Below are 17167 nucleotides of genomic sequence, written 5' to 3'. Positions count from 1 at the left end.
ACTTCATCACTGCATAAGCGTCACATGCCCTGGGTTCGATTCCCAATGCTTCCACTGGCTTTCTGGTTCACCTTAGGCAAATCACTCAGTTTCCCATCAGTAAAATGGGGACATGATACTGACCCCCTTTATAAAGTTCTTTGAGCTCTGCTAGTGAAAAATGGTATATAAAAGCTGCATACTATTATTTTTAGCTATGGATTTTTCTTCTTCTAGTGATATTCTACATCATACCAATGAAGAGGTGGGGAGGAAGAAGTCAGGGAGAGAGAAGGTGATAGGGACTGTTTTCAGAGGTGCTCAGCACTTGTAGTTCCCATGGAGTTGTGGATGCTCAGCTCCTTTGAAAATTAGGCCCAGGAGACTAGAGAAATAAAGTTCATATGTAGTTTAGCTTATGCCTCAAGACAGTTCCATTCTGCCAAAAAATGTTAAAAGATAATTTCCCTGATGTAAGTGGCTTGAAGTTAACATCTAATGCTCAACTGCATTGTTAATTCCAGTCATCAGGGGAAACATTTTAAGCTGTTAACAAGATGGGACATACAGGGTGTTTCAGCCAGTGATCCTTGAAGGCAGGCCGCATCTTTTTGTGAACCACCACTTCCTGCAGGTCCTCAAGGGATGGATGCTGACCTATCTCCTCTTCAAAAGGCAGCATATACTCATCTACTGGACCTGAGGTACATGGAGAGAACTATGTTAATACAGAGAAGGACTCTATTGAGTAGACTTATCTCTTTACTTAGGCTGAGCTGCAATTCCAAAGCAACAGAAAAACCCAGTCAAAGCAAAGCATCACATATTATGCATGTCACATCATTTTATACCCATGTGATTTACATTCCCCCTTCACAAAACCATTCTGCCCTCACTGCTAGTTGTCAATTCAAGAATTTGATACTGATGTCTGCTATGAACCCCAAATCTTGCACAACACTTCAAATTATGCCTTTTTCCTAGTGGAAAATTAGTGCGGCATTTGTAAAAAAACTAAGAAAGTTAACACCAAATCCCAGTTGATTATGTTTGATGTATGACTCCAAATACACACAATGTCCTGGCAGCAGATATTAATATGCCAGTCACTTCATTTTAGTCACTGACTTGCTAGGTCAAACACCGATGAAATATTTCTCATTTGTTCTTTCATGACTTAGTCTGATCAGAGACTTGTGGCAATAAAGCAATAACACAGCCATTTGTTTTTGGTTACTACACTGCAGTGGTGGTCCTGAGAACCGACACTTTCCTGAAGAAGCCAGCCCTGATTAAGTGACAGACAGCGTACATGGCATCATCAATTTAGGTAGCTCTAGCACAGTTATGCTACTGACAGTATTGTCCATGTAACAATGCACAGCTTGGGAATGTTCGGATAGTTCTTGCAATTCTTTGGTGTTTCAATGGACCTCAACATAAATGACCCAAGATGGAAAGCAGGAATGTAGTAAGGCTAAACATAGCTAGGATCAACCCATAATGTAGGGCCTCAAAATTTTTAATGTATTTAGGCATATGACAAACTCAATTTTTGAGCCACTTTAGGGAATAGAATCTGGAGAAACTTGCTCTGGGTCAATTCTGCTTTGAAAAGTGATCCACTGTAACAGGACAGCAACTTCCAGAAATGTGATTCAGGGTTAGAGAGCTAACTACACTGTAGAAGAGTACAGAAGCTTTCGTTTTGACCCTTCTTTGTACAGTTAACTCTTAATCCACACTGGGAGCTGGACCATGCCAAGCACAAATGCATTCTGAAATAAACTGGTTAGTCTCTAAGGTGCCACAAGTACTCCTTTTCTTTTTGAGGATACAGACTAACACGGCTGTTACTCTGAATTCTGAAACAATGTCATTCTGTGAGAAAAGGGCTTGAAAACTGCAAAGATGATAGTTTTCCAACAGGAGTAGAGGCACATTTTCTTCTCCAGGGAGAATTTTTGTTTTAATTGTGCTATAGACTATCTCCAGTTAGCACATATAGAATGATTTCTGAACACTTCAGCTATCACGAGTATTGATGTGAACTGCCCCGAACCATAACAGCATGTGAAAACTTTTCTAAGCAGCAATGTGGACTCCCAATTGTGGCAATAAGTTTGGTTTATTGAAACATCATTTGGCATTTCATAATGCTTGGATGCACTCTTAACAAATAGCACGCTGACTGAATTGAGGATTTTTTTTTTTTAGGGTTCTCATGCATTACTGCATGGTCTCTTTGGACCAAGTTGTGACCTCTTTCAAACTTGACAGTGTTTCACATGGGTTCCTTCAAACTGAAGGCCAAAAAAAGAAAAAAAAAAAAAAAAGAGCTGGATAATTTTATCTGCTCATGAACTGTAAACCATCAAGAGTACAATATTTAAATATGTGGCTACTACTCTGAAAAGTGACTAAAAAAGTCCATTTAGTTTTTCCCTGTTGATGTGGTGCCAAATCAGTAAAACAAATCTAAATATTTAGCCCCCAAATAAGCCATCTCTATTGATAGGACGATGCTAATGACCTTCCCATGCACATCCCCCACCCCGTCAAAGTATCAGGACTGTTCCAACATGCCTCTAGGGAAAGCCTGAATGAACATTTGCAACATGCTGTGCACATCAATAAACTCTGGCTCCACTGAGGCAGAAACAGAATAAAAGGGGCCTTAGCTGGAGCTACCTGCTGGTAGCCACCTGATATACAAAGCTTGAACTGTTGGCACAATCATCTGGCTGATCTCAAAATGAGAAAAGGAAAAGGAGGAGAGAGGTGGTCTCAAAGAACCACAGAACCAAACCATAGGTCAAAACAAACACTTGAAACTGAACTGGACACTAGCGCAGTCTATGGAGCACAGGTATAAACAGCAGCACTGGTGAACCCACTATACTTCCAGGCAGCTTAGGGTATGAGCTTTTCTCGACCTGCTGCTCACAAACCGGGAAGAATTAGTGGGGGAAGCAAAAGTGGATGGAAATCTGGGAGGCAGTGACCATGGGTTGGCTGAGTTCAGGATCCTGACACAGGGAAGAAAGGTAAGCAGCAGGATACGGACCCTGGACTTCAGGAAAGCAGACTTCAACTCCCTCAGGGAACGGATGGGTAGGATCCCCTGGGGGACTAACATGAAGGGGAAAGGAGTCCAGGAGAGCTGGCTGTATTTCAAGGAATCCCTGTTGAGGTTACAAGGACAAACCATCCCAATGTGTCGAAAGAATAGTAAATATGGCAGGCGACCAGCTTGGCTTAACGGTGAAATCCTAGAGGATCTTAAACATAAAAAAGAAGCTTACAAGAAGTGGAAGGTTGGACATATGACCAGGGAAGAGTATAAAAATATTCCTCGGGCATGTAGGAATGAAATCAGGAGGGCCAAATCGCACCTGGAGCTGCAGTTAGCAAGAGATGTCAAGAGTAACAAGAAGGGTTCTTCAGGTATGTTGGCAACAAGAAGAAAGCCAAGGAAAGTGTGGGCCCCTTACTGAATGAGGGAGGCAACCTAGTGACAGAGGATGTGGAAAAAGCTAATGTACTCAATGCTTTTTTTGCCTCTGTCTTCACTAACAAGATCAGCTCCCAGACTGCTGCGCTGGGCATCACAACATGGGGAATAGATGGCCAGCCCTCTGTGGAGAAAGAGGTGGTTAGGGACTATTTAGAAAAGCTGGACGGGCACAAGTCCATGGGGCTGGACGCACTGCATCCGAGAGTGCTAAAGGAATTGGCGGCTGTGATTGCAGAGCCATTGGCCATTATCTTTGAAAACTCGTGGCGAATGGGGGACGTCCCGGATGACTGGAAAAAGGCTAATGTAGTGCCAATCTTTAAAAAAGGGAAGGAGGAGGATCCTGGGAACTACAGGCCAGTCAGCCTCACCTCAGTCCCCGGAAAAATCATGGAGCAGGTCCTCAAGGAATCAATCCTGAAGCACTTACATGAGAGGAAAGTGATCAGGAACAGTCAGCATGGATTCACCAAGGGAAGGTCATGCCTGACTAATCTAATCACCTTCTATGATGAGATTACTGGTTCTGTGGATGAAGGGAAAGCAGTGGATGTATTGTTTCTTGACTTTAGCAAAGCTTTTGACACTGTCTCCCACAGTATTCTTGTCAGCAAGTTAAAGAAGTATGGGCTGGATGAATGCACTATAAGGTGTGTTGAAAGTTGGCTAGATTGTCAGGCTCAACGGGTAGTGATCAATAGCTCCATGTCTAGTTGGCAGCCGGAGTCAAGTGGAGTGCCCCAGGAGTTGGTCCTGGGGCTGGTTTTGTTCAATATCTTCATAAATGATCTGGAGGATGGTGTGGATTGCACTCTCAGCAAATTTGCGGATGATACTAAACTAGGAGGAGTGGTAGATATGCTGGAGGGCAGGAATAGGATACAGAGGGACCTAGACAAATTGAAGGATTGGGCCAAAAGAAATCTGATGAGGTTCAATAAGGATAAGTGCAGGGTCCTGCACTTAGGACGGAAGAACCCAATGCACCGCTACAGACTAGGGACCGAATGGCTAGGCAGCAGTTCTGCGGAAAAGGACCTAGGGGTGACAGTGGACGAGAAGCTGGATATGAGTCAACAGTGTGCCCTTGTTGCCAAGAAGGCCAATGTCATTTTGGGATGTATAAGTAGGGGCATAGCGAGCAGATCGAGGGACGTGATCGTTCCCCTCTATTCGACATTGGTGAGGCCTCATCTGGAGTACTGTGTCCAGTTTTGGGCCCCACACTACAAGAAGGATGTGGAAAAATTGGAGAGAGTCCAGCGAAAGGCAACAAAAATGATTAGGGGTCTGGAACACATGAGTTATGAGGAGAGGCTGTGGGAACTGGGATTGTTTAGTCTGCAGAAGAGAAGAATGAGGGGGGATTTGATAGCTGCTTTCAACTACCTGAGAGGTGGTTCCAGAGAGGATGGTTCTAGACTACTCTCAGTGGTAGAAGAGGACAGGACAAGGAGTAATGGTCTCAAGTTGCAGTGGGGGAGGTTTAGGTTGGATATTAGGAAAAGCTTTTTCACTAGGAGGGTGGTGAAACACTGGAATGCGTTACCTAGGGAGGTGGTAGAATCTCCTTCCTTAGAAGTTTTTAAGGTCAGGCTTGACAAAGCCCTGGCTGGGATGATTTAATTGGGGATTGGTCCTGCTTTGAGCAGGGGGTTGGACTAGATGACCTCCTGAGGTCCCTTCCAACCCTGATATTCTATGATTCTATGTATACATTGCAATTAAACACCTGCACCTGGCCTGTGTCAGCTAAGTTGGGGCTAGGGCTGTGGGGGCTGTAAAATTGCAGTATAGACATTCAGGCTTGGATTGAAGCCTGGGCTCTCAGATCCTGCCGCCTCATGAGGTCCCAGAGCTTGAGCTCCAGCCCGAGCCCAAACGTCTACAGCGCAATTTTACAGCCCCACAGCCAGAGCCCCTCTAGCCCAAATCAGCTGACACATGCCAGCTGCGGGTGTTTAACTGCAGCGTAGACATACCCAGAATGAAGGGAAGGTATTTTCGAAGTTTCCAAGGACTCTTCAGGGACAGCCACACAGTAGAGGTCATTGCAGTAAGCCTGGAGGCATTATGGGTTCATTCTTTATTAGCCCCCGATTATTTCCAAATCGGATATGCTCATTTTACAAGTAACAACATGTTCCTCACAGACACACTAACTCCCAGCCTTACAAACTCAACCTGCTCTCATGAGTTGAGCAGGGTTCCTTTTGGTGCATCCACCTCCGACAGCAGAAGGTTCCGCAGGTCAAACGTGCCCTTAGTTACACGTATGCACATTCGGTGTCTCACAACTGACATTTAGTCTGAAGTTACTGCTGAAGTGTGAGTCGCAGTGCCCTTCAGTTCCGTTTCCCAGCCCTGTATGGGCTCTGCATGACCAACAAGACTAAACGTTCGGCACTGAAGCCAGCAGACGTGGCTCGGAATAAATGCATGGAGCAGATCTGCTGAGTCAGAAGGTGCCTGTAGCAGAGAGACGGGACCTCCCTTGGAAATGGACAGCGACGGAGGGCCAGGCGTCCTCTGGTGGACAGGAACAGGAAGTACAAAGGGCAGGCCCTGTAGCTCAGGTCAGGGGAAGCCACTGAGGGAGGCAGATGCTTCCACCCTGCTGCTGGAGCCTGAACCTGCTGAGCACTTCTGTGACCCCAAGGACTCACCTTAACTGCTTGAGCTACCAGACATGCCCGATGTTGAGGGGCTGCTGGGATTACCATTTGCAGCGTACCTAGGGGAGACAAAGGACAACCCAGAGACCCAGGTACACCCCGAGGGAAGGGTAGGAAGTGGCCCACGGACAGCCAGCTATGGTCTGGCTGGGTGGCTGCCGGAGTCCGGTTCCGTGGGTTGCAGCTGGGTCCCCGCTGACCCAGTGGCAGACCACTCTGCCTCTGTTAGGGCCCTGGGCTGGGACGCTGTGGAGCCGGGTGGGCCCACCTCCCCCTACGCCCTGCCACCCCACCATAGGCCAGAAGGCCTGTGGAAGTGAGTCTGCCTGAGCCCCCTACACTGCGTTGGGTGCTTGCTCCTGCCTGAGGGCTGGAGCCCTAGACTGCTGGTACCCGGCTCTGCTTGAGAGCTGGGGTCCCCGGATTATTCCCCGCTCTGTCCTGCTTGAGGCCTGGAGCCCTAGACTGTGCTTGGTACCCCGCCCTGACTGAGGGCCTGGGTTACCAGACTATACTTGGCTCTACTTTGCCTGAGGGTTGGGCTGTAGACTGTGGGTGTCCTGCCTTGTCTCAGGGCGTGGGCCCCTGGACCACTCATTGCTTAACCCCGCTGATGGGATTGAGGCCCCAGACCGCTAACTTCCCCCTTGTCTAAAACCGTTTTTTCAGGGGCATGACAGCCAAGAGGCATGGCCTTCCTCGGAGATTGACAGCGAGGGAGGGCCACACACGTCTACACGTTTACTGTGCCATTTACACATGCACAGACAGTAGAACTGCACTTTGGGTCCAATCCAATGCTGACTGAAGTCAAAGGAAGTCTTTCCATCAACTTTAATGGGAACTGCATCAGGGGCCTTTTGAAGCTGTAATTAATAAAGGGAGATGGGGGAAATCCAAACGGCTGTTCTGAACCATAGGAGACCTGCGTCATATTTCCAGCTCTGTCACAGACCTGCTGCGTGGCCTTGGGCAAGCCGCTTTATCTCCGGGTCACTGTTTCCCCTTCTTCCCCTTGTATGTCATGTTTAGACAGACAGTAAGCTCTCTGGGGAAGAGACTAGTCTCTTACTATGTGCATGTACAGGGGTCCCAATTTGATTTGCGTCTCTAGATGTTACTGTAATGCAAACAAACAATAATATTTGAAACCCTAAGGAATCAGCACGTTGAAGACTGGATGTCTGTTCCATAACCCAATTCCATACAAAAACCGAGGGGTTTGAACAGGTAGTCGTGGAGTTGACAGAATGAAATGACTGTTTCTGCCTCCCCTCAGTCCTAACATCAGCAGGCAATCTTCTGTACATGGCAAGCCTGTCACCGATGAGTAGATGGCGCTATTTCCACATGACACTTCCTGCTGACAGACTAGAGGCTGCCCCATTTTTCAAGCATGGTTTTGAGGCAGGAACATAGAGAAAGTCAGGTGATGCGGGGAAAGCAAACTCTCGTGGCTAAGGCTTTAATGGCTTAACTCAAGTGCTTAGGCTTTTGTTCTTACAGTGTCGACTGCATTCTCCCCTATACTACACATTGGAGAAAGGAAGAAAGAGCTGATGTATTAGCCTTTCACTTCAGTTCAAAACTTGCTTAGGTAACAAGTGAAAACGAACAGGTCAGACGACAAACAAGACCCCCCTTCATTGGAGACACAGTACACAGGGTGCATCTAATACTTTAAAATAGGCCCACTGTCAATTGTGGCACTATTCTCTCTCACCTCATTCGCCAAATTTTTTATTGGGTTCCCAGTCATTATGCAATAAAATCTGCACACTGTTAAAAGCACTTTGAACCTTAACTCTATGAAGTCCACTGTTCAGAGGGAATGACAGTTTATTGGAAAATCCAGATTAACATTTTAATGAGAAGAACATGCCATTCATTTTATGAAGACACCACCATTCTATGGACAACATACCCCTACTGAAGCTGAGCTGGGGATTTTTACACTTACCATCAGCTGCTGTGCACCTGGAGATTAACTCCCACAATACTAGTCCCATTGCATACATGTCTATTCTCAGGAAGGCATCTCGCTGGAAGTTGATTGCCCCCTCTAACACCTCAGGAGCCATGTACCTCCTTGTTCCCACCTACACACCAAAAGAAAAAATGCAACTTAAGTTACAAGAGATAGTTGGGTGTGTAGGAACTACAGCTGTTCAATCAACCTCAAAGCTACTTCTCTGCTAAACTGGCTGCGTGCTGACTCAAAACAATATGGGTCCACTCTTTTTAGCATCACTCTTCATTAAAACCATTTCAAGCTCCATGAAACAGTTGTAAAAAGGCTCCAAATGTGTAGCTATGTATATATTGATCATTCAGTGGACACAAAGGGTTTGAATTAAATGCAATGAGGTAAGATGACTATATCTGAAATTCTGTCATCCATCCACACCACTGCCTCTAGCTATTGCAGCACACACTATAAGTAAAAACAAGTTAATCTTTGGAGACACTCCAAACACCTTAAGTTCAAGTCAGACTCAGTTATTGGATGGATCTCAGTTGATGGCTTAATGCTCCCTTTATAAATTTAAAAGGGAATGTTGAGCTGGTAAAAGGTTTGGTGAATAGAGGTTTGACAGCCCTGGATAGAAGTCTCATTTATCCAGAGGACAGGTGTAACGTGGACACTGGAAGCTTCACCACACTGTTCTGCCAATCTGCCTCAACCATGTTCTGGAGACCACCTCTAACCTTGAGAGAGTAGCTCAATCTCTTTTACACACCACTGTTAAAAATGTTGTTACTTTTAGTACAAAGATATCTTTATAGAGGTGCTACAAACACATGTGGTGAATACCAAGCCATGATGATGAGTGAGGAAAGAAGTGGACTGGAGTGGAAGGGGGAAATCACCTGTCCAATGCAGAAGTTAATTTAATTTTTCCCCATCCTAAACTTCCCATCTTGCAAGGGCCTGACTGTGGGACAAAGTCTAAGCACAAGAAGATGTAGACACTGTTAAAGGGCTAGAGAGAGATGACCAAAATGGTCAGAGATGTGGCTGCATTTACAGAGATGTTAGGAATAACTAAGCCTACGTTTGTGTCATGGAGGTCACAGAAGTCAGGGAACATTCTCTCCTTCAACCCCAGGGCTGATGGACTGGAGCTGGGGTGGGGGGGGGGGCCCTGAGGGGGCCCTCCTCAGGGTTCCAGTGACAGGCAATAGCCTCACACAGGGGAGGAGGGTGCCTTGGGCAAGCACCTGGGAGTGTCCTGTTTTCTCTTCGGGAAATATGGTCACCCTGCAGCTCCCAGCCACCATGGGTGGAGGGGACCCACCAGAAGCTTCCAGCTGCTGTGGGCAGACGGGGTAACCCCACAGATCCCAGTCACCACGGTGGCGGGAGAAACCATGGAGCCACAGCAGCAAAAGTCACAGGTCATGGCTTCCGTGAATTTTGTTTATTGCCTGTCACCTGTCCATGACTTTTACTAAAAATAACGTGACAAAATCGTAGCCTTAGGAATAACTCATTGCTAATTCATAGTGGGACAGAGGAAAAGTAGTAGACAGGATTTGAATGGTATATTCAAAAATATACAGGCATGTAAAGGAAAACTATTGGCTCCTCCTTTAAGCCCACTGTAGAACGCAAGAAGAGGGTGTCGCTATCAAATTTAAAGGTAGCAAATTCAGAACCATCAAAAAAGTAGGGTGGTTTTGTCTGTTTTTAAACACTGTGTAGTCAGCTTGGGAGATTTATTGCTGCTAAAGGTCTCTAGGCAGCTACAATGACTGGATTTTAAAAAAACAACAATTTTATGACTCAATATTTAATGCTAAAACCAGTGATCAAATCTCATGCTGCAAGGTATAAACTGAATGCCTCCAGGGGTCAGGATGGCCTCCACCTCCATGCTATGCAGCCTTGCACAACTGACTACATGCACTATTGGAGAGGGTAATGGGTCGCCTTCCTCTGCAGTAGCAGATAAAGGCTATTGGTGGAGCCAAGTTATCTTAAAATGGCAGAAAGAAAGTGCCTAGCAGTGCAGGAAATTTAAAGATCAAGTGCCATTCTTTATGGAAAGTGTTTCTGCTCACTTCGTTCCCTGATTCAGTATCTGGGATATAAGTAATTTGCAAAAGTAGAAGAACAGTTGGTGGGTGTAATATAAAATATATAAAAGAAGTAAATCTGGGTCATCTCATACCCTGCTCTTTGAGCAAAAAACTAAAGCTAATTTAAAATCAGCTATTGAAGCTAATTTAAAATCAGCAATTAAAAAGGCATTTTGTATCTCTTGCCCCTGCAAATTATCCAAGCTGAGCAAAACAATGCCCTTCTGCAATTTCCTGTCCCCCGGTAACTGTCCCCATATCCTGCATCTGCAGAAACACTGCTCACTCCCAGTAGATGTGGTAAGCCCCACATTTATTTCTAAAAGCTAATTGTTACCTGTCCATGGGTGTCCCCTGGAGGTTTTCCAGGCTCGAATCGTACAGCCAGTCCAAAGTCAGCTAGAACTGCTGTCAAGTCATTCTTCAACAACACATTTTTACTCTTGAAGTCCCTGCAGACAGCCAGGAAACAAGTTTGAGAAGGATTTAGTATGGCACAAATCCCATCACTTTTAAATAAACATGTCAAAACTTGACTGGTTTAATTGCCAAGCTCGGGATGAGCTCCGTGACCCAGTGAGAATCCAAGCATGCTGAAGATGCACCTGTCTTACATCTCTGAGATCACACCTGAATCTATGAACGCAATAAACAAACTAGAGCCCTCACTGTTCCTGACCATATTTAACAGATTTCCTTCCCTTCCACCATATATTTCTGCATATATGTTTTTACAAAATACTCCAGTTCAAAGAATCTAAGGTAGAATCAGACTGACACACTGCTTTAGGAGTGGCATTAGGGCATTGCCTACAAACACCCATGCTGGGCCCAATGCTCATACATGTTACACAGAGCGGCATGGAGGCAGATTACAGCCTTTGCACTGAAGTGAGGCCACTGCTCACATTTCATTGATGATATGGCAGTTGTGGCCCACTGTTTGACTGTCAGCCTCTCCTCCCCCAACCTGAGGGAAAGGATTATAGTGATGGTGCCACAGAAAAGGCACGGCTCCTGTGGTACGCAATCAGGGTGTAGGAGGTATGGCCGTTACACTGGTTCCAATAAGATAACAGAAGAGCAGAGAAATAACAGCAGAAGCAAAAGGAAGTGTGGGAGGAGGGTAATTTCAGAAAAGAATCAAAGCAGGGTAAGGAAAACAAGGAGAAAGCAGGAGTATAGGGAAAATTAATGTCAAAATAAAAACAGGGATATACGCATACACCCCACTCCCCAAACATGCCACACATACACAGAGGTATAAAAAACATGAGACATGAAGGCAGCTCCCACATTTAAAGTTTCTACCATTCATGCACTATACAAAAGTCAGCATTTCATACTAATGGGCAAATCCCTCCTCCGCCTGGCATTCTCAGCAGTGTTCCCTCAAAGAGGCATTTGAGGGGTGGGGGAGAGCATCCAAATGTGATAAGAGGTTATATTACAAATTGGTTTTGCCAGGACTACCTACAGACTGTTCCTTTGTACATACTATATATACATTTTGTATACACTGGGCTTTAAAAATAAGCATGGAAAACTGGTCTCTTACTCCATTCAAAGTCAGCAGTTTCTGTAAAGTCTGACTGCAATTTTAAATTAGAAGAGAGCTTAATCAAGTTAGTTTGTTATTATAAACAACGCACCATCACCGACAAACATACTAGACCCTTTTAACAGTTACTGTATTCATTATGCCCCTTAATGTATGAAGCAAATGTTACATTTATATATTATAATCCTTTGTCATCTTAAAGTAGTAGCCCTTTACAAAACAAAGCCTCCTTGGAAACAAGCTGATGTAAGCTGCATTCAGCTCACTCTTTCTACAGGCTTCAATAATTGTGTGTGACGGAGATCTACTACATTTAATTTTTGAACTCCAGGACCAGCACTATCCTAGAGATATTGACTGTTCTAGGTGTTGGACCACTAGTCATTGACAGAGTCCAAATTCCCTTTGTAGTGGTTTATTATGGGTTGAGTGGCGTTTTATCCACAAACCCTTCAAAGTCATGTCCTTACCTTAGTGTTCTAGTCAGAACGTGAGTAAAAGACCTAATGAGAAAAACCTCACTCCCTGGCCTTTCCACATTTTCATCAGAAAAGAGATGTTTGTGAATATAATTAAGTTACAGACCTTAGACAACAGATGGCAATGCCTTGTATGCACCGCATTATAATTTTCCTATATTCTTTCAGTTCACTCCGTGACCTTGCTGAATGCAGGACACTGCTGGCCTGCACAACATAATTAATGAGGTCAGATACAATTGTTTTAAACTAAAAAATGATCTGTCAAAATACTTTGGGAAGAGAGGAATCGCTGGACCAGACAGAGGGGTCTACTGCGTTTCTGAGTGTCATAAGGCCACATCCACAGGCAGGCTGAGCTGCTCAACCCCCAAGTCTCAGCCTTCTGAGAAAGGAAATAACTCTTCCTTACCACAGCCACACACAAAGCTGCATGTTCTAGTTCAAGAGTTTCTGGCGAGGTGATTAAGGTGGGGGAAGGGACTTAGCCCACTGTACAGTAAAGAAGTTATTGGAGACATTTCTGCAGTGTAGGGTTTATCATCATACCATATTCACAACTAAATTTAAAAAGTGCTCAATTTCTTAAGAAAAGCTGTGCTCTCATGGAGTCGTAGTTCAATGAGGTAGAACCATTTGGCAGAGGAGTTAACTTATGACAAACTCACTAAACCACAATAATACGTTGCTCCACCATCTTAAAAAAGTAAAAATGAATGATTAGATGCATACATACAAAACACACACACTTACTTTTTAGGGCATATTGTGCATCTATCACATTCTCCAGGCGCATATACAAAGAGGTAAAAACACTTTAAAAACGTACATCCAAACTGACCAAGTGGCCAAAAATGTCAAGGAATGACTCCCCTGCCTATAAAAAGAAAATAATCCTCCTCAGAAAGAACTGCAGGCTTTCAGCTGTCAAAGAGTAAGACAAGAAGATCTATACTGATGCGCTTAAATAAAAACAGTCCTATTTTCTGAACAACTGAACATCTGGCGACTGCCACTCAGATCTAAGAAATAAGATTTTAAGGCACAGCCAATCACTGGCTTGGCAACATGACCCAAAGGTCAGCAAGTTATTCAGTCCGACCAGGGAAATGGGGGGAGGATTAAGCTCTAGAGTCAGGAACCTCCACTGAAAATCCCTCCCTACTAGCCTCCTCCCATTTAGATGTGGGGGCAGTCCACGTGAGTGTCCTAGCTGGTAGGTAACAGAATGCAGCAAGAGAAGAATACTTCTTCCATAATGCCATTCACACCCATATATATCCCAGAACCCACTGGCAACAAAGAATAAAGACTAATACAAGTTTATTTTATTATCTGCTCCTATCAAATAAACTGCGAGTTTTAAATAAGTCAGCACCTACCATTGTGAGCTGAGAGCTCACACGTCCAGGGTAAAATGGCATTTGGCTCACAAATGCCTATAAACTTAGGTTTCCTGCATCCCAAGCGCCAGCTCCTGCGGCTAATGGGAGCTGCGGAGCTGGCGCTTGGGGCCAGGGCAGTGTGCGGAGCCCCCTGGCTGTCCCTACGCATAGGAGCTGGAGAAGGGACATGTTGCTGCTTCCAGGAGCTGCTTGAGGTAAGCCCCACCCCTGAGCCCATCCCCTGCTCCCCCTGCTGTCCCAACTTGCTCTCCTTCCAACGTGTCTGGAACCCCCCCCATGCCGCTTCCTTCAGGCCCCCCCTTCCCTCTAGCGGTTGTTCCCCCCGCCATGGACCCTGCCCGCTGGGTCTGTCACCCTGTTCCTGGTGGGTTCCAGCCCGCTGCACGACCCTCCTCTCCCCACTCGCTGGCTCTCACATGTCACTGGCCTGTTAGGCAGACCCTCCAGCCTCCTGCGTGGCTCTTCACCTGCTGGCTGATGGCCACAGAGCCTCACCCGACTGGGGCTGCTATTGCTGTCTCCCTCCCTTAGCACACATGCAGGCAGGGACTTGAGCTGGGGGGCTTCCTGATTTAACTAGGCAGCTGGGCCATGGTACTGATCTGGGATGCTGGCTACTCCCCATTGGCCATGGTCTAGAGCTCCCTGATTGGCCAGAGGCCTGGTCAGTCCAAGGATGCCATCTCCTCCTCACACCCCCCCCCCCCTCCTAGTATGGGGAGAAGGCACCAAAAAAACAAACCAACAAAGAAACCCACAAAGTTTTAGTAAAAACAACAAGGAGTCCATTGGCACCTTAAAGACTAACAGATTTATTTGGGCATATGCTTTTGTGGGTAAAAAACCACTTCTTCAGATGCATGGAGTGAAAATTACAGATGCAGGCATTATATACTGACACATGAAGAGAAGGGAGTTACCTCAAGTTTTAGTAAGGGGCCAACAGTGCCCTTACACATGAGGGAGGGGGACATATGTTAAACAGTGCAGAGTCCAGCAGTCCCAGAAGACAGTAGCCCAGAGGCAAAAACCAAAAGGCATTTGGTACCCAGAGAAAGTGGGGGCTCCAGTTCATCTGATACCAAAAGGTCCTTAGAGTACTGGAATTCCTGCACTACCAAGAAGGGATTCGGTGCCAACAGGGTAGCTCAGGCAACAGCTGCTGAAGCAGATAATACTGACAATCGCACCGCAACGGAAGATGGGCATTGTGGTTTGTTCAGTGTCGACGGTGCTGAACACACCAGTACCAGTGGCTGGACAGACTTCATCAGTACTAACAGTTGGGTTAAGGGGCACAATGGTAAGCTGGTTTCATGTACTGGTATGTACTACGTACGCTGGCCCAGATGCATCAATACCAACAGCTGGGCCAAACTTGCCCTGTGCTTGCTCTCTGTGCTGGTAGAAGGTACCAGGGCCCTATCGGAGCCATGTCTCTTTTCCTTGGAGCTCCAGGGCGTCACAGCCCTGCCAGTACTAGTGGAGGAGTCCTTGGCTTCAGCAGTACCTGTGGGGGCTGTAGGCTTGGATGAGCACCAGATCTTTAGAGCTGGCTCCTTGGAGTGAGAATCTGCATTCCTCTTTTTGGGAGTCTTCCCAGAGGCCTCAAAAGTCTTCCCCTCCTTTTTGGGGAAGTCTGCCCTGAGGCAGAAGTGGCACTGGCTCTGTCCAGGGACAGATATGCTGGGGTGGAGTGCGGTGAGAGAGGTGCTGTCTCCTGACCTGGTTCTGTATGCAGAGAACGTTCTATCATGAACAGTCCCAGCTTGAGATCCTTGTTCTTTCCTGCCCTAGAGTTGAGAGCCAAGCAGAAGTTACACTTCTGAGGTACATGGGACACCCCCAAGCAATGGACACACTTAAGAGTGGCCATCGCTTACAGAAATAGCCTCTCAGCAGGAGAGGCAGCATTTCAAGCATGGCAGGTGAAGAATGCCCAGCTAGGAAAACAAGTCTCCCTGGGAGGAAAAGGAGAGTAGAACAAAACAATCTTCTCACTACATGTACAAACTAACTCACTAACTACACTAACAACTATTAGACTAAGTATCTAAACACTAAGGAATAAAAGAGAAAGGCCGAGGCATGCTCAAGGCAGAGGTTCTCAATCTCCCCCCTCCCCCCCACATGCTATAAAAATTCCACGTCCCAGCTGTGCCACAACGGTTTTTCTGCATATAAAAGCCATCACCGGTGTGAAGGGGAGGCAAGAAGGGCCACAGGGGGCCCCGTGGGGCCCCGTGAAGCTAAGTGGCTCAGGCTTTGGCTTCAGCCCCACGTGGCAGGGCTCGGGGCCCCAGGCTTCAGCACTGTACAGCACAACTTCGCCTTTCTGCCCTGGGCCCCAGCAAGCCTAACGCTGGCCCTGCTTGCTGAACCCCCTGAAACCTGCTGGCAGCCCCCCAGGGCCCTGGTTGAGAACCACTGTTGTAAGATTCCTTCTCAGGCTGAGGTGACTGAGAAGGAACTGATGCAGTTCACCTACACAGCCCCTGTATAGCTTTGGTGTCTGACATTAGGAGGCTTAGAGTGCATTCACGGGCTGAAAGGACACTGCTAGGTGAAAATCTCCAATCACAGGCTCAAGAGGCACATGTGTACCTGAAGCAGAGCATCCAGAGGGATACTACTCAAAGAAGAAATGATATTTTGCAGCATTAGATTCCACTGATTTATACACCAATGCTCTTACTTTAAATTTCCACTAGAGGGCACTATAGCACTGACAAGCAAGGTTGTGATAATTATAACATTAATCCTCCTTTTGTGCCAGAGGCCAATGGTGTTACGGAGTTAGCTGAAGCTTTTTATGGCAGTAACTCACTCCGACTTAACTGAGAATTCAAGCATTTTAACAGTCCTGTGCTATTCAAAAATATCACCCAACTTGAAACATATTTACTCAGAAATTTTTTATTTTTTTTTAGACAGGGGAAGGACAGTAAAATACACCCCTGCCCTGAAACATGCTTCTTAGATGGTAAAGTTTACACATTGGGAATGAATATTTTCCACCTTCCTCTTCCCCTCCCCTGCATCACTTGCTAAATCTATTGTGACACTAATTACCATGGTTCACAGCTTCAAGACTTTTGCATGGCTTTTTCCCTGCCCCACCCCTAGGAATTTCACATATAAATCACTGCATTTATTTTACAGGGGCAAGTGTCAAGGAGGCAGAGTTCCCCCACAAGCAACTGAAATGCAGCTGCAGGCTCTTGCACAAGATCACATTTCTCAGAATTCTCTGTTTTGGGGGGTGTGCACACACAGACACTGAACAGAAAACACTTTTTGTAACAGAGATTTAATCTTTTCGGATGTAAAAATCAGTCTCACCAAATCAAATACAGATTACTGCAATTGAACTTCATGTTTCAGCTCAAGCTAAAGTGCAGTACAGTGGGTGGAGGAGTATGTCCTGGGACTGCCATGTATATAGCCTTTCACCTGATTTAAATCCT

General features: G+C 45.9%; 1 protein-coding gene across 1 annotated transcript in view; it reads right to left on the bottom strand.

The window, feature by feature from the left end:
* ACVR2B (activin A receptor type 2B) overlaps window positions 1-17167 on the bottom strand; it is a 161093-nt gene that overhangs the window by 12690 nt on the left and 131236 nt on the right. Inside the window, exons 8-10 of the mRNA XM_077808408.1 lie at window positions 10592-10706; window positions 8132-8270; window positions 548-678 (exon numbers count right to left, since the gene is read on the bottom strand). Of these exons, the coding sequence (XP_077664534.1) occupies window positions 548-678; window positions 8132-8270; window positions 10592-10706 (385 nt within the window). The remainder of the gene's footprint in view (window positions 1-547; window positions 679-8131; window positions 8271-10591; window positions 10707-17167) is intronic.

The sequence above is a fragment of the Eretmochelys imbricata genome, chromosome 2 (genome assembly GCF_965152235.1).
Source record: "Eretmochelys imbricata isolate rEreImb1 chromosome 2, rEreImb1.hap1, whole genome shotgun sequence".
Lineage (NCBI taxonomy): Eukaryota > Metazoa > Chordata > Testudines > Cheloniidae > Eretmochelys > Eretmochelys imbricata.
Note: the sequence above shows the minus strand (reverse complement) of the source record. Positions and strands in the feature narration are given on the sequence as shown.